The sequence below is a fragment of the Erpetoichthys calabaricus genome, chromosome 4 (genome assembly GCF_900747795.2).
Source record: "Erpetoichthys calabaricus chromosome 4, fErpCal1.3, whole genome shotgun sequence".
NCBI lineage: Eukaryota > Metazoa > Chordata > Cladistia > Polypteriformes > Polypteridae > Erpetoichthys > Erpetoichthys calabaricus.
The window spans coordinates 120,832,054-120,856,854 of NC_041397.2; the positions used below are offsets into that span (position 1 = coordinate 120,832,054).

The 24,801-nt window shown below is 42.5% G+C and overlaps 1 protein-coding gene across 2 annotated transcripts in view; it reads left to right on the forward strand.

The window, feature by feature from the left end:
• nme7 (NME/NM23 family member 7) overlaps positions 1-24,801 on the forward strand; it is a 238,836-nt gene that overhangs the window by 146,211 nt on the left and 67,824 nt on the right. Inside the window, exon 9 of one of the 2 annotated variants that reach the window (XM_051926129.1) lies at positions 1,066-1,134. The exons of the other annotated variant lie outside the window; for it this stretch is intronic. Within the exon in view, the coding sequence (XP_051782089.1) occupies positions 1,066-1,134 (69 nt within the window). The remainder of the gene's footprint in view (positions 1-1,065; positions 1,135-24,801) is intronic. 2 annotated transcript variants of the gene reach the window in all.

Consider the following 24,801-nt stretch of genomic DNA (forward strand, 5'->3'; position numbering starts at 1 on the left):
GTGCTGTGCAGAGTGGAGGCAGAACCTCTTCGTTTTTTCCCAGTTGATTCTGGGGTTTGTCAGAGGTGTGTTCTTCCTCCTACTCTATTCAGTGCTTGCCTGGACTGGGTGTTGGGCAATGTCGTGGGGTCCAGTGGCTGTGGGGCATCTGTTGGTGTAGAAAGATTTACTTATCATGACTTTGTTGACAATGCTGTGCTCTTGAGAGACAGAGTGAGGAGTCAGAGTGTCTGGGTTTATAAGTGTCCTGGATAAAAACCAAGATCCCGGCCTTTAATGACCTCTTCGGCATAGCTATCAGCAGTGTCCTTGTCTAAAGAGTGTTGACTGTGTCGAGAGGTTTACTTACATTGACAGTGACATTCATGTCTGTGGTGACTCTTCCTATGTAGAGATGGGTCAGTAGGTGGTTTGGGAGAGCATAGAGGGTAATGAGATTGCTGGAAAGGGGTGTGTGGTGCTCCCAATATCTTTACAAAAGGATGAAGGTCCTAGTCTTTAGAGTCCTGGTGCTTCCTATTTTGCTCTATGGTTATTAGACATGGACATGATCCAGTGATCTGATATGAAATCTGGACTTCTTCGGTACTGTGTTTACTCATATAATCACTGCGTACCACTGGTTTGACTTTGTGTTGAAGGAGCAATTGCTCACAGAGTCCCGAATGAGACACGTTACCTGCATATTGAGGGAGCACCAGTTAGGGCACTATGGCCATGTGGCGAGATTCCCTGAGGGTGATACGGCTCACAGGATCCTCCTTGTTGAGGACTCAAATAGCTGGACCAAGCCAAGGGGATGCCCACGTAACACCTGGCTACAGCAGATAGGTGGTCATTTCTGGAGGGTGGGACTGGACTACATGACTGCCTGGGGGGTTGTCAACTGGGATCCCGAGCTGTTTCATCATGTGGTAGGTGTGGCAACTTGCTGTACCAGTGCATGCTCCCCAACCTGACCTGTCCTGACCTGCTGTTTTTAATCAATTGTGTAAAGATCAGATATTTTTAATTTACTACTAAATGCAAAATAACAATCTAAAAAAAGTTTTCTTCTTTCCACAGTTCAGTATGGATCGTGCTAATGCAGAAGAGTTTTATGAAGTTTACAAAGGAGTTGTTGCTGAGTATGTTGTAAGTAATCATTAAATTTCTTAATTTGAAGATAGTTGCCTTTTCATTTAGGTGCTTTAGTCTGTTGCAGGTATTATGTCTTATGGCCTACTGACTAAAGCATTACACTTAAAAAAAAAAAAAAAATTAGTTGTTTCAGTATCTGCCTGCTCCTTGCTAGGTAGGATTGGTGCTACCTATATATTATGTAATATGAAATGTTTTTTATTTTTTCAATAAAGTTGTACAGATACACTACTTTTCAGGTTCTGTTTTACTGGTAATTCTGTTAGCCTTTTATGTGAAATCTTTAATACTTGTTCCCAAATTGACAAAGCCCATGTAGACAGGGTAGGAATAGCCAAGATGAGCATGCCATTTGCCTTTGAATTGGTGCAGTGAAGTTAGATTTAAAAATACTGTGTTGGAAAATGGTGGTGAATGAGGAGTTAAGTCTCCAACAAATCTTTCAGCCTGCCAGTCAGTTTACTCCCTACCATCACCTCCACTCAGGACCTCTGGATAGTGACTGAAAGAACAAGATCTTAAATACCAATGGCAAAAATTAAGTTCCCATGCTTGGTTGCTAGATTCATTCAACCTGATTGGGTGAGGAGTTTGGGAATATGAGAGGGCCCTGGAATGAAACCACTGCTTCTCTGGATCAAGAAGAGCCAGTTGAGATGGTATGGGCACCTAATTTTATGCCCCTCTGTGCCTCCCATCAAATAAGTCCAGAGCATGATGCATTGGTAGAAGAGATTATATCTCTTAGGTGTTTTGCAGTCTTCTAGAAGCATCATTTTTCCCATGTGATGTTGGTCAGGCTAGCTTAAAGTACTGCTACCAGAAGCCTTCATCAGGATGAGTGAAATGAAAATGATGATGATTATAAGGATGATGGTAATTTGTGTTCTTTATGTACCATAACAAGACCTTGCATAGGTTGGTTCAAAAAATATTAATAGATTCTTTATAATATGAAAAGTGTTTTTTCCATTCCATCAGTTACAAGAGAGAAGCCAATCCTGGACAGATCCGATTCACCCACACACCAAAAGTCATTCCTAGGTGGCCAAGTTACATTAGAAATTATAAGTTTATTGTTAATATGCATATGTTTGGGATCTGGAAGGAAAACAAGAGAACCCAGAGAAAATCTGTCACATATACTGTAAACCTCAAACAGATAGTAACTGGACCTGAACACAAACACAGAACCCCAGCACTAACCACTACATCACCATTCTGTTCCAATAGTTGTTCTTATGTAGGATATTTTGGGAAATGTCCCTTTAAATTGTTAGAACATAAGAAGATAAGAAATTTGACAAATGAGAAGAGACCGCAGGTGGCCGTGTTACTCAGAGCTAAACCCGATCAGGACATCTGCAGGGAGGCATGGGAGTTGAAGTCCGGAGACAAAGCTCTGTCAGGGTCTTTGGGGACCACCAGAGAGTGCTGCCCATGGTCTGCCCTGGTTTTCATATGAACCGGAAGTGCTTCAGTGAACAGGAGACTAGAACAAATTTCCAGGTCTAACTTAAAAGGAAGCCTGCTGCCTCACTTATGTTGAGTCAGGAGGCAGGGGGCAGAGCTGTATTGGAGGAGGAGGGAGGAATTGTGATTGGTCTATTTTGCTGGAGTTTGTTTGAAGAAGGTTCCTTCTAAAATAAAAATCATTTATTTGAACCTGGAATTGTGTTGAGTATTGCTGTGTCTGAGGTTTGGGGCTCAGTGGCACCCCCTTGTGGTTACACTGGCTTCATTCTTCAATGAACTTCCCATTAATTTCCACTTGTTTCCTCACATATGTGATTCATCCTTAAGTTGAAACAGTTCTACTGGATCTACTTTATCAAAATCCTTTGAGGATTTTGAAGACCTGGGGCCTCATGTATAACGCCGTGTGTAGAACTCACACTATAACATGGCGTAAGCACAAAAGGGTAATGTGCATACACACAGAAAAATCCAGATGCAGGAATCTGTGCGTACGCAAACTTTCACGTTCTTCCACTACATAAATCCCGATCAGCGTGAAAAGTAACGCATGTGCACGCGCCTTCTGTCCCGCCCCAACTCCTCCCAGAATTATGCCTCTTTGAATATGCAAATCGATATAAATAGCCTTTTGTGAAAAGACAATGGGAAAAGCACGGGGGAAAATATAAGAATTTCAGCGAATACCAAGTGGAGGCAAAGGAAAAACGTACTATTTGTTGGTTTAAACAGTGGTATAATCAACAAAAGAAAGTTGATCGCGTGACATAGTGTCGGAGAAACTCGAAAGCTCAAGTTCACAAAGTCGCACAGTGCCCAAAATAAAAAAGAAATCACATATCAAAGTTGGCGTGAAAAAGCGACTCGCAGCAGACCATCTGAGTGTCATATGAAAGCTTATTAGGGTACAGAGAAAAAAAATAGGCACACAGTGAGAAAAAAGCACGAAATGTCAACTTTAATCTCGAAATTTCCACTTTAATCACATAGTTTATTTTGTCATTAAAGTAGAACATCATAAACTTCATCTTAAAATCGTTTATTTTACTAGTTTCTCAAGTAGCACGTTAAATGCTTTGTTCTGTGTTTGATCTTCTATGTGCTCTATGTGTGTGAATCACTACGTGCTTCCATTCTTTCTCTTTCTCCGACAGGACACAGAATCCATTACATTCGTGATATTACAGCTCTCTGAATAATTAAAATACTGAGATGTATACGTGATATCTTTTTCATGATGACAGGAATGAAAGCATGTTATTAAACATGGGAACACGGTGGCGCAGTGATTGTTCATATCTCATGCAAGAGGCTTGCTGAGCCATGTGCGACCTTCGATGAAATAATTTATTACAGAAGTACTGTCTCTTTCAAACGTACTAACCTCCAATTCCTGTCCTTACATTTCTTTCTCCAAATACCCAATCGCCACACAATCAGCTCTGTAATAGACGTTAAGCCATCTGTAAGCTTAGAATGCCGATTCTTCAAAACTTTTAAGGAACATTGAAATATCTTCGTAGTACATGTTTAATTATTCTGTCTGTCTATCCTTCCAGTGTTGCGTCAGCACCAGCAATAATACAGCGCAAGGCAGGAGCTATCCGTGAACTAGCTAGCGCTGCGGCACCGTGTCCTCACATGTTTAATTATTAACAATACAGATTATTTAAATGAAGTTAAAGTTTTATCTGTATACTATAAGCAACATATTTTGCTGCATTTCATCTTAAAAATGATATCGTCATCATACGCGCTTTATAAAGTGTCGCAGGTTGTGCAATATTATAACTGTAGTGCAAGTTTACAGTGGGGTAATTGTTCTTATAAGTACAAACAGTTCTACAAGGAGCACTTGATGGACTGATTGAGTGCGTTTATAGTTCTTGGGATGAAACTGTTTCTGAAACGCAAGGTCCGTACAGGAAAGGCTTTGACGCGTTGTGGCTGAGGTAGTGTGTGCTTGAAACTGTATACCGATAATTCTCTTTCCGATCAGCTGCTGCTGTGATTCCCCACTCAGATACAGTGATATAAATACTCTGAGTGGTGCAGTGAGAGTAATATGGAAAAAGATGATCCGCTGTGGCAACCCTTAACGGGAGCAGCTGAAAGAAGAAGAAGAAGATGCAGTGAGCTAACAATACTAAAGCAGTTATGGTATTTGGAATACTATGGCTATTCCCTGGACCATTATATTGCTGCAGGTTAATTACAATCAGATGCATTACACTAATAAACAATATGCAGTTAATTTCATTGTATTTATAAAGCTGCAGCAGGAATGTGGGCCTAAGAAAGAAAGGGTGACCACACAGGAACAGTAGCACTGCTTTGACGCTGGGTGCTGCCAGTCTGCAAAACGCCAGGGTATGAGGTATCGTGGAAATGTGCGTGGCTTTACGCCAAGTTTAAGTTTTATACATCGCGATTTGAGCGTGGAAACGTTCGTACGCACCGTTTATACATGAGGCCCCTGATGTGGTCGAAATTTAACATCTTATTAAAGAAAGAAACATCCTCTAATACAGTAGTAATCAGGCAGCAGAAAAGCTGTTCATTGTATCTTTTAATTACTCCTCGGCAAAATGCTTTGGAGGGAGCATTCTTCAGAAGCAGTCCATTACAGCATGGTCAGAATGATTAGAATGGTCAGAGTAACAAAGGATAGAGGTTCATTTTATAAACTGTTAAATTTACATACAGTGTCGATCAATGCATACATTTTACTCTGGTTGGTTCGTTGGTTTACACCCAAGTATATATATACTAGCAAAATACCCGCGCTTCGCAGCGGAGAAGTAGAGTGTTAAAGAGGTTATGAAAAAGAAAAGGAAACATTTTAAAAATAACATAATATGATTGTCAATGTAATTGTGTTGTCATTGTTATGAGTTTTGCTGTCATATATAATACACATACACAGACACACATATACATATATATATACATATCTACATATATACATATCTACACATATATACTGTATATATATATATATATACAGATACACATACACATATATATACATATATATATACACATATCAATATATATATACACATACATATACACACATGCACACACATACACATATACATATATACATATACACATACATACATACACATACATATATATATACACACATACATATACACATACATATATATATACACACACATACATATACACATACATATATATATACACACATACATATACACATACATATATATATATATATATACACACATACATATATATATATATATATACACACATACATATATATATACATATATATATATATACACACACACACAGACACATATATATACTGTCACAAAACGAGTCTGAGACAGAAAAAGGTTTGGGGCAGCCACCCGTATAATCTCAAAATCCTCGGCTGCAAAGTCGTTGTAAGCCAATGAATAGCACTGATGTGCATACAATTGAGTCCAGGATAAGACTGAGGAATTAGGAAAGAGGGCAGGGTTTTAAAGGGGAAGACAGGAAGTGAGGTCATAAGGATCAGGGATGTGTTCGTTCTCCATTGGACCGAGCCCGGACATGACGTCAGAGGGGCCGGAGCAAGTCAGGTCTCCTTCCATTGGCTCGGTCCCGGAAATGATGTCACGAGAGCCAGGTGGAATCCCCCGGGAACGGTCTGCAGGCAAGAGAGAAAAAGAGTCAGTGCACTCTGCCACCTCCCGGCATGTATCAGAACTGCCGTCCCTCAAGCCCTTTAGCTGCCTCCCATGCGCACGTGTGTGACAAGGCCCCCCCCTTAGCCCAGACCCGTCGGGTCGGGCAACCCTAACCAAGAGGTCGTGAACGCGGGAAAGTGCATCAGCGTTGGCATGGAGAGAACCTCAACGATGAACGAGCGAAAACTTGTATGGCTGTAGGTCAATGAACCACCTGGTGACCCGCTGATTCGACTCCTTGTGCAGGGCCATCCACTGTAGGGGTGCATGGTGCATGACAAGGGTGAATTCCCGGCCCAACAGGTAGTACCTCAGTTGAGTAATCACCCATTTAATCGCCAAAGCCTCCCTTTCCACCGCTGCATACCTGGTCTCCCGGTCTAACAGTTTCCGGCTCAGGTACATGATGGGGTGTTCCACACCATCGACGCTTTGGCTCAGCACAGCTCCAAGGCCTGTGTCCGAAGCGTCCGTCTGGAGGATGAAAGGCAAAGAAAAGTTAGGTGCCATCAAAATAGGTGCGGACGTAAGGGCCTGCTTTAAGTCACTAAATGCAGCGCCTGTCTTCTCAGTCCATACCACAACGTTCGGGGCCCTCTTCTTTGTCAAATCAGTCAAGAGCACCGCTCTCTCTGAGAACCGGGGCACAAACCGGCGGTAGTACCCCACTAATCCGAGAAAGGCTTGGACCTGCCGCTTGGTTCGCGGACGGGGCCATTTCAGAATGCCGTCTATCTTGGGGCACTGTGGCCTTACGGTACCCCGACCCACCAGGTAGCCTAAATATTTGGCCTCGGTTAATCTGATGAAGCATTTCTTGGGATTAATCCGGAGCCCGGCCTCACCAAGTGTCCGCAATACAGCTTGGACATGCTGTAGGTGTTTCTTCCAGGTGCTGGAATAGATGACCACGTCATCCAGGTAGGCAGCACTGTATGAATTATGAGGACGGAGCACTTTGTCCACCAGACGTTGGAAGGTCGCTGGTGCCCCGTGTAACCCAAATGGAAGGACACGATACTGCCAGTGTCCACTAGGGGTACTAAACGCCGTTTTTTCCTTCACGGAGTCCGTTAAAGGAACCTGCCAATACCCTTTTGTCTTGTCAAGTGTGGTCAAATAACGAGCCAGTCCAAGCCTCTCGAGGAGGTCGTCCACTCGTGGCATTGGATAGGCATCAAATTGGGAGACTTGATTAAGCCGACGGAAGTCATTGCAAAACCTCCAACTCCCGTCAGGCTTTCCGACCAACACAATGGGACTGGACCAGGGACTATAAGTTTCCTCAATCACACCTAGTTCCAGCATGCGCTTGATCTCAAGCTCCACTTCAGCCCTTTTTGCCTCGGGAAGACGATACAGGCGTTCTCGGACAATAACCCCGGGTTCTGTCACAATGTTATGCTCAATCAGAGAGGTCCGTCCGGTGTTCTCATTGACTACCTCCCGAGTGGCCCAGATGGCTGTTTCCAGCTCCTGCCGCTGTCTGGGACTTAAGTCCACCTCGAAGTTAAGGCTGTGGGTGTGAGCGAAGAGTGAGCGGGGCTGGCCGGAGGAGGGATCGAGATCCCTGTCCTTCCACGGTTTCAGCAGATTCACATGATAAACCCGCTCCTTTGGACGACGATTTGGTTGATTCACCAAATAATCAACCAATCCCTTCCTCTCCTTAACTTCATAGGGGCCTTGCCCATGGGCAAGTAACTTCGAGTGGGAGGTAGGCACTAGGACCATGACCTGATCTCCTGGGTGGAACTCCCGGAGAGACGTGCCGCGGTTGTAGTAACGGGCCTGTGCTGCTTGAGCCTCTTCCATGTGACTTTTAAGGAGGGGCCGAATTTTTCGAAACCTATCGTGTAATTGCGCGATATACTCTAATATGTTTGTACAGGGAAGAGCCTCTTCTTCCCATCCTTCTTTTAGACTATCTAATATGCCCCGGGGTTGTCGCCCATATAATAATTCAAAAGGGGAGAACCCCGTTGAGGCTTGTGGGACTTCCCGATAGGCAAAAAGGATGAGGGGGAGGAGCTGATCCCAGTTCCTTCCATCCTCGTTGACCACCTTATGCAGCATTTGTTTGAGAGTCTGATTAAATCTCTCCACTAAACTGTCGGTTTGAGGATAATACACCGCGGTCTTTAAATGCTTTATTTTCAGTAATCTGGCAGTCTCCTTGAACGTTTCCGAGGTGAAGGGTGTCCCCTGGTCCGTCAAGACTTCCTTGGGGATCCCCACGCGCGAAAAGACCCCTAGTAATTCCCGTGCAATTGCTTTAAAAGTGGCTGAGCGCAACGGAACAGCTTCGGGGTATCTTGTAGCATAATCCACGAGGACTAGGATGTACTTGTGTCCTCGGGCTGAGGGCTCTAGAGGTCCAACTATATTGACCCCAATACGGTGGAAAGGAATGTCAATCAGGGGAATGGGAATGAGAGGAGCACGGTCCTTTCTTGGAATTTGTCGCAATTGACACTCCGGGCAAGAAGCGCAAAAGCGACGAACCTCTTCATTGATTCCCGGCCAGTAGAAACGGAGCTTGATCCGCTCCAGGGTTTTTTCGGTGCCCAAGTGGCCACCTAGGAGGTGGGCGTGTGCTAACTCGCAGACCTGCCGCCGGAAGGCTCGCGGGATTAGCAGTAGCCTTCTCTCCTGCTCCTCATGCACTGCTACACGATAGAGAAGGTCGTTTTCCAACACAAAGTGAGGACCCTGTGGCATGGACTGATTTGTGTGCTGGCCGTTGACTAGGACCACTGCATTTTTTGCAAATTTCAGGGAGTCGTCACTCCACTGCTCCCTTTTAAAGGAATCCGGCGTGTCTCTAAATTGAAATCATAACAGGGAGAGAGGGTTGGCGCCGACCTCAAGGGGCGTGGTTTCCTCGCGTTCCGTCGCGGCCCTGGTGGATGACGTGTCGGCACGCGACGGTCCGGGAGTAGCCACGTCACTCATGACGGCTGCTTCATCTCTCTCTGCCGGCTGATTACACGGCGTGAAGGCAGCTGGAGACGGCTCATTCCCGTCCATGACTAGGCCCAAGTTATCCCCAGGAGTGGTAGGTGTCTCACCGCTTTTTATTTTAGACCAGTCCCGCCCTAGTATCACCGGGTGTGGAGGATCAGGAAGGATCGCCACGGTTACTTTTTGAACTGACCCTTCGTAACTAATGACACAAGCGGCGGTCCTGTACCAGCGGGTTTCCCCGTGGACACAGGTTATACCGGTCTTAACTTTCAACCACTGTTGCGGTAGCACAAATCGGCGGGCAACAATGGAAATGTTGCTGCCGGTATCGAACAGTACAGACGTTTTATACTCATTAACGATCGCCATGCCTGTGTGTGGGACCGTCAACAGGTTTGTCAGAGCACACCAACCCCTCCTCCCCCTCCACCTGCATTCCTCCTTATTCCCAAGCGGTTTGCGCGCTCGCAGCCTCGGGGACATCGGCACAAGCTCTGGGTTGTACAGGGAGAGGCTAGGGTTTGGGACGTACTTCGTTTGAGTTCGGCAAAGGGACGGTTCAGCTCCCCCAGATGGGGAGGCCCCCCTTTGTTTTTCAACGAGCTCGATGAGCTCTGCCATGTTTTTAAATTGTCTTCCCCAGACCGGCTGGGTGAAACACTGGGGAAGTGACTCCAGTAGCAAGTAGCATGCCACCTGCTCTATTATTTGGTAGGGCCTATTTTCGTGTGGCCGTAGCCACTGCCCTACCTTTGCCCATAGGGACCAGGCTTGTTGAGAGGTCGGCCTCTCTGGGTCGAACCTCCATCTTTTCAGGTTATTCACCTGCCAGTCTGGGGCACCCCTAGGTGGAAATCGGGGCTCTGGCTTCACAGGGAGGCAGGCACTCTCCTCCGAGAGAGCACAAACAGCCCTCTTCGCCTCCCCAGTCCGAAGCAGCCCAATTCTGTGAGCCCCTCCTGCACACTCCCTGGCCTGCCTAGGCTGTCTAGTGGAGCATGCCAGGAGCAGAGCCTGTACCAGGCCACTCCGAAACACGGGACACCCTCCCCGCCTGGAAACTCGGCCCCGGTACTCTCCCACCTGGATGTGTTGCAGGTCCTGTCCTCTTCTTTGCCAGGATTTCTCCATCCTGCCGACTACGCCAATGTCACAAAACGAGTCTGAGACAGAAAAAGGTTTGGGGCAGCCACCCGTATAATCTCAAAATCCTCGGCTGCAAAGTCGTTGTAAGCCAATGAATAGCACTGATGTGCATACAATTGAGTCCAGGATAAGACTGAGGAATTAGGAAAGAGGGCAGGGTTTTAAAGGGGAAGACAGGAAGTGAGGTCATAAGGATCAGGGATGTGTTCGTTCTCCATTGGACCGAGCCCGGACATGACGTCAGAGGGGCCGGAGCCAGTCAGGTCTCCTTCCATTGGCTCGGTCCCGGAAATGATGTCACGAGAGCCAGGTGGAATCCCCCAGGAACGGTCTGCAGGCAAGAGAGAAAAAGAGGCATGTATCAGAACTGCCGTCCCTCAAGCCCTTTAGCTGCCTCCCATGCGTACGTGTGTGACAATACATATATATATTTACATATCTACACATATATATACATATCTACATATATATACACATATATATATACATATCTACATATATATATATATATATATATATATATATAGACATACATTTATACATACATTCATTCACACATATATATATATATATATATATATATATATATATATATATATATATATACACATATCTCCATATATATATATATATATACAGTGGTGTGAAAAACTATTTGCCCCCTTCCTGATTTCTTATTCTTTTGCATGTTTGTCACACAAAATGTTTCTGATCATCAAACACATTTAACCATTAGTCAAATATAACACAAGTAAACACAAAATGCAGTTTTTAAATGATGGTTTTTATTATTTAGGGAGAAAAAAAATCCAAACCTACATGGCCCTGTGTGAAAAAGTAATTGCCCCCTTGTTAAAAAATAACCTAACTGTGGTGTATCACACCTGAGTTCAATTTCCGTAGCCACCCCCAGGCCTGATTACTGCCACACCTGTTTCAATCAAGAAATCACTTAAATAGGAGCTGCCTGACACAGAGAAGTAGACCAAAAGCACCTCAAAAGCTAGACATCATGCCAAGATCCAAAGAAATTCAGGAACAAATGAGAACAGAAGTAACTGAGATCTATCAGTCTGGTAAAGGTTATAAAGCCATTTCTAAAGCTTTGGGACTCCAGCGAACCACAGTGAGAGCCATTATCCACAAATGGCAAAAACATGGAACAGTGGTGAACCTTCCCAGGAGTGGCCGGCCGACCAAAATTACCCCAAGAGCGCAGAGACGACTCATCCAGGAGGTCACAAAAGACCCCAGGACAACGTCTAAAGAACTGCAGGCCTCGCTTGCCTCAATTAAGGTCAGTGTTCACGACTCCACCATAAGAAAGAGACTGGGCAAAAACGGCCTGCATGGCAGATTTCCAAGACGCAAACCACTGTTAAGCAAAAAGAACATTAGGGCTCGTCTCAATTTTGCTAAGAAACATCTCAACGATTGCCAAGACTTTTGGGAAAATACCTTGTGGACTGATGAGTCAAAAGTTGAACTTTTTGGAAGGCAAATGTCCCGTTACATCTGGCGTAAAAGGAACACAGCATTTCAGAAAAAGAACATCATACCAACAGTAAAATATGGTGGTGGTAGTGTGATGGTCTGGGGTTGTTTTGCTGCTTCAGGACCTGGAAGGCTTGCTGTGATAGATGGAACCATGAATTCTACTGTCTACCAAAAAATCCTGAAGGAGAATGTCCGGCCATCTGTTCGTCAACTCAAGCTGAAGCGATCTTGGGTGCTGCAACAGGACAATGACCCAAAACACACCAGCAAATCCACCTCTGAATGGCTGAAGAAAAACAAAATGAAGACTTTGGAGTGGCCTAGTCAAAGTCCTGACCTGAATCCAATTGAGATGCTATGGCATGACCTTAAAAAGGCGGTTCATGCTAGAAAACCCTCAAATAAAGCTGAATTACAACAATTTTGCAAAGATGAGTGGGCCAAAATTCCTCCAGAGCGCTGTAAAAGACTCATTGCAAGTTATCGCAAACGCTTGATTGCAGTTATTGCTGCTAAGGGTGGCCCAACCAGTTATTAGGTTCAGGGGGCAATTACTTTTTCACACAGGGCCATGTGGGTTTGGATTTTTTTTTCTCCCTAAATAATAAACACCATCATTTACAAACTGCATTTTGTGTTTACTTGTGTTATATTTGACTAATGGTTAAATGTGTTTGATGATCAGAAACATTTTGTGTGACAAACATGCAAAAGAATAAGAAATCAGGAAGGGGGCAAATAGTTTTTCACACCACTGTATATATATATTTCAAAATCCCCACACTTTGCAGCGGCGAAGTACTGCTTTTAAATTTTTATTAAGAAGAAAAGAAAACCTTTTTAAACTGAGGGAAAATATACCAGTAACAATTTGTTAAGGATCTGTTTTTTTGTGAAGCTGTCTTTACACAGCTTCTCCGCTGTTTTATAAACGAACGCCATATAAGTCCGTCCTTTCTGCTTGCGTCGCGGTTCTGTAGTGATTTATTGTTCGTCTATTACGATTGTTTTTATAAACGAACGCCATATAAGGCCATCCTTTTTCCTTGCTTTGCCAAGGAAGCAGCCTTTTTATTTAATGCACAGGTTCTCCGTTGTTTCATTGTTCGTTTATTACGATTGTTATAGTTGTCTTTGTATACCACGTTGTCAGTTGAGCAGTCCGGTTGGAATATGACCAAGCCGTGGAAGCTTACTGTTGTATAGTTGTACAGGAGAAAAATGGCAATCTTTTGTAGGTCTATGAGCTTAATTTATGCCTGTATGCGTCAGTCGCTTCATATTCTTTTCGTACCTTATCAATTGTGTAATGTGTTTTTTGAACAGGTTTGATTCATCGAAGTGATCACTCGTGCTGTGTTCAGTCAGTCACTCGCTCGCTTCTTATTGTTTCGCTGCCTTCTCAATTATGTAATGAATGTTTTCTTCAGCGCTCTTTGTGGCTGTTCCTTGTTTTCAGTTCATGTGATTACGTAGGAGGCGTGATGACGCGATACGCGACTCCGCCTCCCACGGCCATTGAGCTGCACTCCATTACAGTATATGGACAAAAAAGAGGTTCCAGTTATGACCATTACGTGTACAATTTCGAAATGAAACCTGCCTAACTTTTGTAAGTAAGCTGTAAGGAATAAGCCTGCCAAATTTCAGCCTTCCACCTACACGGGAAGTTGGAGAATTAGTGATGAGTGAGTGAGTGAGTGAGTGAGTGAGTGAGTCAGTGAGTGAGTGAGTGAGTGAGTGGTGAGTGAGTGAGTGAGTCAGTCAGTCAGTCAGTCAGTCAGTCAGTCAGTCAGTCAGTGAGGGCTTTGCCTTTTATTAGTATAGATATATAGAATAAAAGCCTATTATATTATATTCTGGTTGTTCTTATACCTTTTGAGATGCGACACCACCCTTGAAATTTCTGTGCGTATAACAACTGTCCATTTTAGTTTACAGGACATCTGCTGATTTCTTAGTCATCTCTTAGTCATCCTTCAGAAGATCTATATATATATATATATATATATATATATATATATATATATATAATTCACTAAGCAGCCGACCAGGGCACGCAAGACAACCATGGGATACGCACGACAGAGCCACACCCGCCAACTCACAGAGCCCCACCCACCAACAATTCACTAAGCAGCCAACCATGGCACGCAAGACAGAGACCATGGGATATGCATGACAGAGCCCCGCCCACCAGCAATTCGAGTGAGAGCAAAAGCATTTGCCAAGAATGTTTTCATTAATCAAGAACGAAAGTCGGAGGTTTGAAGACGATCAGATACCGTCGTAGTTCCGACCATAAACGATGCCAACTGGCGATCCGGCGGCATTATTCCCATGACCCGCCGGGCAGCCAACCAGGAAGCCAAAGTCTTTGGGTTCCGGGGGGAGTATGGTTGCAAAGCTGAAACTTAAAGGAATTGATGGAACGGCACCACCAGGATTGGAGCCTGTGGCTTAATTTGACTCAATATGGGAAACCTCACCCGGCCCGGACACGGAGAGGATTGACAGATTGATAGCTATTTCTCGATTCTGTGGGTGGTGGTGCATGGCCGTTCTTAGTTGGTGGAGCGATTTGTCTGGTTAATTCTGATAATGAACGAGACTCCCTCCTGCTAAATAGTTACGCGACCCCCAAGCGGTTGGCGTCCAACTTCTTAGATGGACAAGTGGCTTTCAGCCACGTGAGATTGAGCAATAACAGGTCTGTGATGACCTTAGATGTCCGGGGCTGCACGCGCGCTACACTGAATGGATCGACGTGTGTCTACCCGCCGCCGAGAGGTGTGAGTAAGCCGCTGAACCCCATTCGTGATGGGGACCGGGGCTTGCAATTGTTCCCCACGAACGAGGAATTCCCAGTAAGTGCGGGTCATAAGCTTGCACTGATTAAGTCCCTGCCCTTTGTACACACCGCCCGTTGCTACTACCAATTGGATGGTTTAGTGAGGTCGCTCGTGGCCTCTGGCGGAGTGCCGAGAAGATGATTGAACTTGACTATCTAGAGGAAGTAAAAGTCATAACAAGGTTTCCGTGGGGGAAACTGCGGAAGGATCATTACCGGTTGTGCCGACCTGTCATTGGACAGTTAGGACCCGAAACCTCTCGGGCCCGCTTCCCCGCCCTCTCTCCGCAGAGGCGGAGGGGGTGGAAAGGGCGTCCTCCCTGGGCGTCCTTCCCCTCTCCCCCCGTTCCGCCCTCCGCGCCCGACTGCTGTCCAGCCCCGTCCCTCGCTCTGGGAGGTGGGGGCACGGCAGCGGTCCTCCAGTTTTCAGTCACGGACAATTGTATGTTGCTCTCTCCAGAGTTCCATCCTTTCATTCACTTACAGTCGTATCCTCAAACCCACCCCATTTGGACAACTGTGTCTTTCAGGAAGTGTTCAACCATCAATACATAATTAAGCGGCATATGCTACGCCGCAGGTTGGCTAGTTTTGTATATTACATCAACCTTTCTTCTGGTACATTCTTTATTTACTTGACCATCTCAGTAGTTTTCCTAAACCGGATCTTATATTTCAGTATACATTTTGTTGTTCACTTGACCTTTATTTGGTGTCCCACATTTATTAACCCTTTATGCTATTTCTTTAAGATGAATGCTGTTATCCTAAAATTATTCTTCCACACTGGGTTAACAGCAACAACAACATTTATTTATATAGCACATTTTTATACAAATAATGTAGCTCAAAGTGCTTTACATGATGAAGAAAGAGAAAAAAACACAAAATAAGAATTAAAATAAGAGAACACTAATTAACATAGAATAAAGGTAAGGTCTGATGGCCAGGGAGGACAGAAAAAACAAAAAAACACCAGACGGCTGGAGAAAAAAAAAAAAAATCTGCACGGGTTCCAGGCCATGAGACCACCCAGCCCCCTCTGGGCATTCTACCTAACATAAATGACATCAATCAGTCCTCATTGTATTCAGGGTTCTCATGGAAGGACTTGATGATGACGGTCACGTGGACGTCTGCTCTTTAATCCATCAATGTAGGGACACCACAGTGCTTTGATTAGGTGGTGGTAGCACAGATCACCACCAGAGAAAACCGGAAAAAGAACAGAAGAAAGAGTAGGGGTTAGTACGGATTTTGGAGCCACCATAAACGATAATTAATTGAATATACAGAGCATCAAGATTATACTAAAATGAAGCTATGAGAAAGCCATGTTAAAGTAATGTGTTTTCAGCAGTTTTTTAAAGTGTTCCACTGTATTAGCCTAGCGAATTCCTATTGGCAAGCTATTCCAGAGTTTAGGTGCATGACAACAGAAGGCCACCTCACCACTTCTTTAAATTTTTGCTCTTGGAATTCTAAGCAGACACTCATTTGAAGATGTAAGGTTATGTTTTGGAGTATAAGGTGTCAGACATTCCGAAATACAAGATGGAGCGAGATTATTTAAGGTTTTATAAACCATAAGCAGTATTTTAAAGTCAATTCTGAATGACACAGGTAACCAATGTAATGACATCAAAACTGGGGTGGGGTTAAGTCACTAAACCCTGGGATGCACATGTTTGCTCTTCCTTGCACAGCTTCAAATGCTGCTATGTCTTTTTTATAGTGTTGTGACCAGATACTTCAGATGTGGTTTCATAAGTGCATTCTATATTCTAAGCATAATGTCTCTATATTTATATTCAACAGTTTTTATAATAAAACCTAACATTTTATTTGCCTTTTTGATTGCTTCTGTATATGACATATTTCTTAAACAATGAAAATTTTGTCTCAACATAAACCCCTAAATCCTTTTCAGAGATTATTTCCTGTAGGTCAGTGTCTACCATGTTATATTTATAATTGACATTCCTATTACCCACGTGCAGAACTTTTGTTTTACATTATACTGCTATGAAAAAGATAGAGGGCGTAGCAGTCACTCAACCCGACACAGACAGACACAGGAGGCACACTAATAAAACAAAAATGTTTTATTTTCTTTTTCTTCATCTATGGGCAACGTCTTCCTTGTTTCCCATAGGCACAACACAGTCCCAATAAGCACAACGATTACACACAATACTTTCTCTCTCTCTTCTCTTTTCTCCTCCACTCCTTCTGGCAAGCTTTGTCTTCCTCCTCCTGACTCTGGCTCCCAGGGTAGTGGCTGCTGGCTCCTTTTATAAGGCACCCGGAAGTGCTCCAGGTGTTTGATAACCTATTTCCAGCAGCACTTCCGGGGTGGGCTCAGCAGCAGCTACAGCACCCCCTGGTGGCGCCCACGGATCCCAACATGGCTGCACCGAACTCCAACTCCCATGTAGCCCTGTAGGAGTCCTAGGCACTACTGCAACACAGGGGGGCTGCCATCTAATGCTCCGGGGGAGGTAACGCTCTAGATAGGTTGCCTCCCCCAGTCCTCCCAGCGTGGAGGTGTCCCAGCCGTCCGCTACACTGCATATTCCAAGTGTTCACCCAGTTGTGCAGCTTGCTACCTTCACAGTATGTGCCATTTCTCCAGTTTTAGTGTCATCTGCAAATTTCATAAATTGACTAACTATATCAGAATGAATGTCATTAATGGAAATTAGAAAAAGTAACAGTCTAAGAACATGCATTCCAGTATCCTATGCCCCCATGACCTTGCCCATAAACATTTGTGTTTCATTTATTGAACTTTGGATGAATTAGGCGAAAATGGATTTCAATGCTAACATTCTTTTATATACAGTGGTGTGAAAAACTATTTGCCCCCTTCCTGATTTCTTATTCTTTTGCATGTTTGTCACACAAAATGTTTCTGATCATCAAACACATTTAACCATTAGTCAAATATAACACAAGTAAACACAAAATGCAGTTTTTAAATGATGGTTTTTATTATTTAGGGAGAAAAAAAATCCAAACCTACATGGCCCTGTGTGAAAAAGTAATTGCCCCCTTGTTAAAAAATAACCTAACTGTGGTGTATCACACCTGAGTTCAATTTCCGTAGCCACCCCCAGGCCTGATTACTGCCACACCTGTTTCAATCAAGAAATCACTTAAATAGGAGCTGCCTGACACAGAGAAGTAGACCAAAAGCACCTCAAAAGCTAGACATCATGCCAAGATCCAAAGAAATTCAGGAACAAATGAGAACAGAAGTAACTGAGATCTATCAGTCTGGTAAAGGTTACAAAGCCATTTCTAAAGCTTTGGGACTCCAGCGAACCACAGTGAGAGCCATTATCCACAAATGGCAAAAACATGGAACAGTGGTGAACCTTCCCAGGAGTGGCCGGCCGACCAAAATTACCCCAAGAGCGCAGAGACGACTCATCCGAGAGGTCACAAAAGACCCCAGGACAACGTCTAAAGAACTGCAGGCCTCACTTGCCTCAATTAAGGTCAGTGTTCACGACTCCACCATAAGAAAGAGACTGGGCAAAAACGGCCTGCATGGCAGATTTCCAAGACACAAACCACTGTTAAGCAAAAAGAACATTAGGGCTCGTCTCAATTTTGCTAAGAAACACCTCAATGATTGCCAAGACTTTTGGGAAAATACCTTGTGGACTGATGAGTCAAAAGTTGAACTTTTTGGAAGGCAAATGTCCCATTACATCTGGCGTAAAAGGAACACAGCATTTCAGAAAAAGAACATCATACCAACAGTAAAATATGGTGGTGGTAGTGTGATGGTCTGGGGTTGTTTTGCTGCTTCAGGACCTGGAAGGCTTGCTGTGATAGATGGAACCATGAATTCTACTGTCTACCAAAAAATCCTGAAGGAGAATGTCCGGCCATCTGTTCATCAACTCAAGCTGAAGCGATCTTGGGTGCTGCAACAGGACAATGACCCAAAACACACCAGCAAATCCACCTCTGAATGGCTGAAGAAAAACAAAATGAAGACTTTGGAGTGGCCTAGTCAAAGTCCTGACCTGAATCCAATTGAGATGCTACGGCATGACCTTAAAAAGGCGGTTCATGCTAGAAAACCCTCAAATAAAGCTGAATTACAACAATTTTGCAAAGATGAGTGGGCCAAAATTCCTCCAGAGCGCTGTAAAAGACTCATTGCAAGTTATCGCAAACGCTTGATTGCAGTTATTGCTGCTAAGGGTGGCCCAACCAGTTATTAGGTTCAGGGGGCAGTTACTTTTTCACACAGGGCCATGTAGGTTTGGATTTTTTTTTCTCCCTAAATAATAAAAACCACCATTTACAAACTGCATTTTGTGTTTACTTGTGTTATATTTGACTAATGGTTAAATGTGTTTGATGATCAGAAACATTTTGTGTGACAAACATGCAAAAGAATAAGAAATCAGGAAGGGGGCAAATAGTTTTTCACACCACTGTATATTGAATATGTAATCTAGATCACTGTGGATTAAACAGGTAATAGTAAAAATATATGATAGGAGGTGACTTTAGGTTTCTAATGTGGATGGTATGAAATATAGAGTAGTTAGACAGGTTGAGGAATTGGAAATCTCAGAACTAATAGGCTATGCTCTCAGATGATTGGAGAACAAAATTTGTATTCTGATCAGAATGGGTAAATTATTAGAATGACAGCAGCATGTCAAGCTGTGTAAAGGCTGGAGCATTGGGCAAGAATATCAGTCACGACTGAAATATTAATATTCACCCAAAGGCATGATTTAAATTAACAGCTGCCTTCTTGAGGGCTTTGAAAGATATGGGTTATTTTTAGAACTACTGTAATTCCCAATGCTTGATTTCAGAGGTGATATTTTTGTTATTTTGGTGGAGCTCTTTTGGATATGCTTGCACAACATAGCTTTGTGCTATTTAAGTAACTATGTCAATTACCCCTTTCATATGTATTAATCTAACCTCGGCCATTTTAGATTCTGGCTGTCCTTTTCTTATATTCTGGTCACTTAAAAGAAAAGATTCAGTAAATAGCACAAGGTATGCCTTTTAACAAAGCATGTGAAACAGGACTTGGAAATGTAGAAAACAATACATTGAGAAGTCATGAAAAAGTCATAATTCTCAAGTGGATGTATTGCTATTGGTATGCTGTACATCACTTAATTCATAAAGCAGGAAATGTGGGTTACATCACAGGGCCACTCAGGGCCATCTTTTCATGTAATAAGGTCAGTTAACTTGCTATATTTATTTCAGCTTGTTAATTTTATTTATCTATCTTATTATCAGTGTTGTGCATGACACCAATATTTTGCTTACATATCTTTAATGACATTTAGTCTTGCGTGCAATGAGAGACAGACACGGATAATATAAATTCAGAATTTCAGATTTATATTCATATAAACATACAGCACACAGTACCTCATTATTTTAATGAGATACTGTATTAACATTTATCAAAAGTAAACATTTTATCGTTCAAATATCATGTTGAAAGATAAGACACATTTTTAAACTTGCAGATGAAGAAAGACCAGATGGCACAGTGGCATAGTGTTCAGTTCTGTTGCTCACTGCTTCTGAGTCCAAGTTTGAATCACAGCCTAATTACTGTGTATGTAGAGGTTTGCTTGTTCTTTTTGTGTCCTTAGGTCTTTCTCTGGGTACTCCATTCCCACCCCCAAAAAACCCATCCGTGTGCATGTTAGGTTGAGAATGCGTGCATATTCACTAGTGTGCTCTGTGATGGAATAGCGTGCTATCCGAGGTTGGCCCCTATCTTGTGCTCAGTGCTAACCAAATTTGCAGTGGCAATTATGACCCTAAATCACACATTTTTCTTAACTGAAAAAACATTTTCAGGTAAAATATATGACCTTTCATAAATTGATCTACTGCATTTGTTTTTAAACAAGCTATTAAATGCTTATCGTGAACATTCTTTTTCATTGAATTTTAAGTATATTTAATTCAATTCAATTTTATCTTTCCAAGAAATTCAGTTTTTCAGTAGGCTTTACAGAAAAGACATAACAATAAAAGCACATCACAAAGAACACAGCAAATAAATATAACAGTGGGCTTAATAATAATTAGATCAAATATATTAGACATACAAATTAAACCACCATATAGACTTGACAGATGATTGATACAAATGCTATCTGTTCAATAAAGTAATGATTTAATAATGAAAACGTTAAAATATTCATCCATCCATCTTCTAAATCTGCTTATGCTGAGCTCACCGGGCGAAAAGTAGGAATAACTCCTGGACAGGGTGCCAGTTCATCTCAGGGTGAACACACGCACACACACACACACACACACACACACACACACACACACACACACACGCAGGGGTCATTTTAAAAATGCCAATCCGGAGCACCCAGAGGAAATCCATGTGGACACACAGAGAACATGCAAACCACACACTGAGCCCCCGAGATACAAAACAATAATATTTCTCTTGTTTATGAAAAAGATGTGGGCAGCAAGGTAATACATTGGTTACTGCTGCTGTCTCACAGCTCCACAAGACTATTTTCAAATCTCGGCCCCATCAGTTCCTGTGTGGTATCTGAACATTCTCCCCTTATCTGGGTCTTTCATACTTTAATTGTCAAATCTGCATTGTGAGATATGATTTGTGCTCAAACAGTTTTTTTTTCTCTCCTGTATTTAAAGATTAAACATTTTAGAATGCTTTCTGTCTTTATTTACTGAGCGTCTGGAATCAGACTCCTCAAATTTTCTGCTACCCAAAATATTCTGAGAAAAACATGGATGATCCGTGCTTTTTCAGATGAGAAAACTTTGATTAAAAATGCACCACTGAAAATGCATAGTGCAGTGCAATATGAAACAAAACTAAGTAGAAAACTTTATAGCCATATAGGTACAACATGCAAACAACTAGCAATAATATTGGCCATATGTACTGTGCTCTTACTAAATGAGAGATGAGAAAACATAGACAAGGCCAACCACCATCCATCCATCCATCCATTTTCCAACCTGCTGAATCCGAACACAGGGTCACGGCGTTCTGCTGGAGCCAATCCCAGCCAACACAGGGCACAAGGCAGGAACCAATCCCGGGCAGGGTGCCAACCCACCGCAGGACACACACAAACACATCCACACACCAAGTACACACTAGGGCCAATTTAGAATCACCCATCCACCTAACCAGCATGTCTTTGGACTGTGGGAGGAAACCGGAGCGCCCGGAGGAAACCCACGTAGACACGGGGAGAACATGCAAACTCCACGCAGGGAGGACCCGGGAAGCGAACCCAGGTCCCCAGGTCTCCCAACTGCGAGGCAGCAGCGCTACCCACTGCGCCACCGTACCGCCCCAAGGCCAACCTCTGTCTTGTAAATCCAAACTTACTTAACCCTATTATAATAACAAAAAATTTGATGAGAACTTTTTCTTGGTTACATTTTTTCTGGTGACATCATTACCTTTAAATCCATTATGAGTACTGAGAAAAGCGCTATATAAATGTAATGAATTATTATTATTATTATGACATTTACTTTGCCCTTTTGTTTCTGTGCTTTAAAATATACCAATAACTTTTGCTAAACATTTTCCATATCACAGCTATTACGATACTTTAATGATAAAATTAGTAAAATCACATGTGAGCTTTAAGTTTCCATTCCAATCTTTATATCGGTTTGTGTCTGCCTTTTCCTAAGTTGATGTACATGACTATAGCAGAGAGGTTACTGTATGATGAAAATTTGCATTTCTGAAAGGATTTTCAAGCCCATATTGAAACCTTTTTACACTTTCGTAGCTTATTCTCAGTTGAATGCTTTTTTTGTTTGGTATTGTTGTGAAACTTATATTTTGAATAATAATAAAAAATCATGTCTTTATATATGTATCTATCATTTACTGAACCTACTTTTTCCAGTTTAAGGTTTATTCTTTTTTAAGTTCTTAAAATATTTAACAGTCTGCTCTTTAATTGAAATTTTTAATGTATTTTATTATCTGCAAGTGGTTGAAGTTATTCAGTGGTGGACTTAGGTATTGTTGTGTGTTTCTTCTGTGAGTAAGTTATGTGTTTGTTTTTCCACTTTTGAGTGTCTCACAGTACAAAAATGTCCCTTTACTAAGTGCACTTTATCCTGCCAGTTCAATAACTGAATACTGCAATTGGATCTTGGCTGCAAGCATTTTATGAGTCATTCTGTTCCATAGAGAGTGTGGCAATGCATTTGTATCAGTACATTGTAATAGCTCATAGTTCTGGGAATTGGCACATTCGCTGAAGCTCATGTATTGCTTTGCTTTTGTTATACATTGAAATTAAAGGGAGCTTTTATTTGACTTAATACAGGATATAATAGAAGTTCTGGGCAATATGGAAGAAGTACACACATTTTTTGAGAAGTTGTTTCAAAGTTACATTCTGGAAGAACACAAAATAGCCTAATGCTATGGAAATGCTTATTGTACAAATTTATTTGCAAGCAAAGAAGGGAGTGTACAGTCCCCAAAGCAGTACTCTTTTATTCATTGGCCTTAGCACCATCTCTGTATAGTTTGCATTTTTCCTGTATCGGTGTTGGGTTTTTACAAGGATGCTTTCTTCCCACATCTTAAAGACATGTATGCTAGGTTAATTAGTGACTCTAAGTTGGTTTAGTGTGAATGAGTGTGGATGTGTATGTGAGCATAGCCTGAAATGGACTGGCACCCCAGCCTTGATTCCTGCTTTTTACTAGGTGCTGAAATTATTTAAAATTTTGAGTACATGCATAATTCAAGGTGTTGTAGAACACCTTTTATGTGAGCTGACAAAGAATTAATACTGGTACAATGTAGAACAAAAGTAAAAATCATGTCTGTTCATTGTCCTTTAGGGGAAAAAAACTTTTAACAAGTACAGTAGTGGCCAAAAGTTTTGGCAGTGACACAAATGTTTTGCATACTTTCCTCTTCAGCATTTTCAGAATTTTTTTACATGTTTCTATAGTATACTGAAGAACAATTATAAACATTTCATAAATTTCAAAGGCTTTGATTGTCAAATGCATCAAATTTATGTAAAGAGTCAATATTTACAGTTTTGACCCTTCTTCTTCATAACTTCTGCAATTCACTCTGGCATGCTGGATATCAGCTTCTGGCCGAAATCCTTATTGGTGGTGATCCATTGTTGTCTTTTTAGTGCTTGGAGTTGATCACAATTTGTGGGCTTCTGCTTGTCTAAATGCTTTTTGAGTACTCACCACAAGTTCTCAATGGGATTAAGATTTGGGGAGTTTCCTGGGCACGGATCCAAATTTTCAATGTTATGATCTTCAAGCCACTTTGTTATCACTTTTGCCTTGTGACATGGTGCTCCATCATGCCAGTAAATACACAGATCATCACCACCAATTTGTGACTGGATTGGTGAAAGCAGTTGCTCTTGGAGAATGTTTTAATACAATTCTATATTTATGGCAGTGTTCTTGCGCAGAATTGTGAGTGGCCCACTCCCTTGGATGAGAAGCAATCCCACACATGGATTGTCCCAGCATGTTTCACTTTTGGCACAACACAGGAGTCATGGTAGGATTCACCTTTTCCTTCTCCAGATAATCGATTTTCTAGATGTCCTAAACAGTTGGAAGGAGGATTCATCTGAAAAAATAACTTTGCACCAGTCTTCTGCTGTCCAATCCTTGTACTTCCTGCTGAATGTTAGTCTGTCCTTGAAGTTTTTCTTGGAAAGAAGTAGTTTCTTTGCTGCCCTTCTTGACACAAGGCAGTTGTCCAAAAGTCTTTGGCTCGCTCTGCATGAAAATGCACTCACACTCACCTGCTGCCATTACTGAGCAAGCTCTGCGCTAGTGGCAACGCGATTCTGTAGCTGACTCCTCAGGAGGAGATGGTCCTGGCACTGACTGGACACTTTTAGCTGATCATTTTGTGCCAGGGCCAAAATACTCCTGAAAATGTGATAAAGTTATGCTAATAAAGCTCTTTGTAATGAA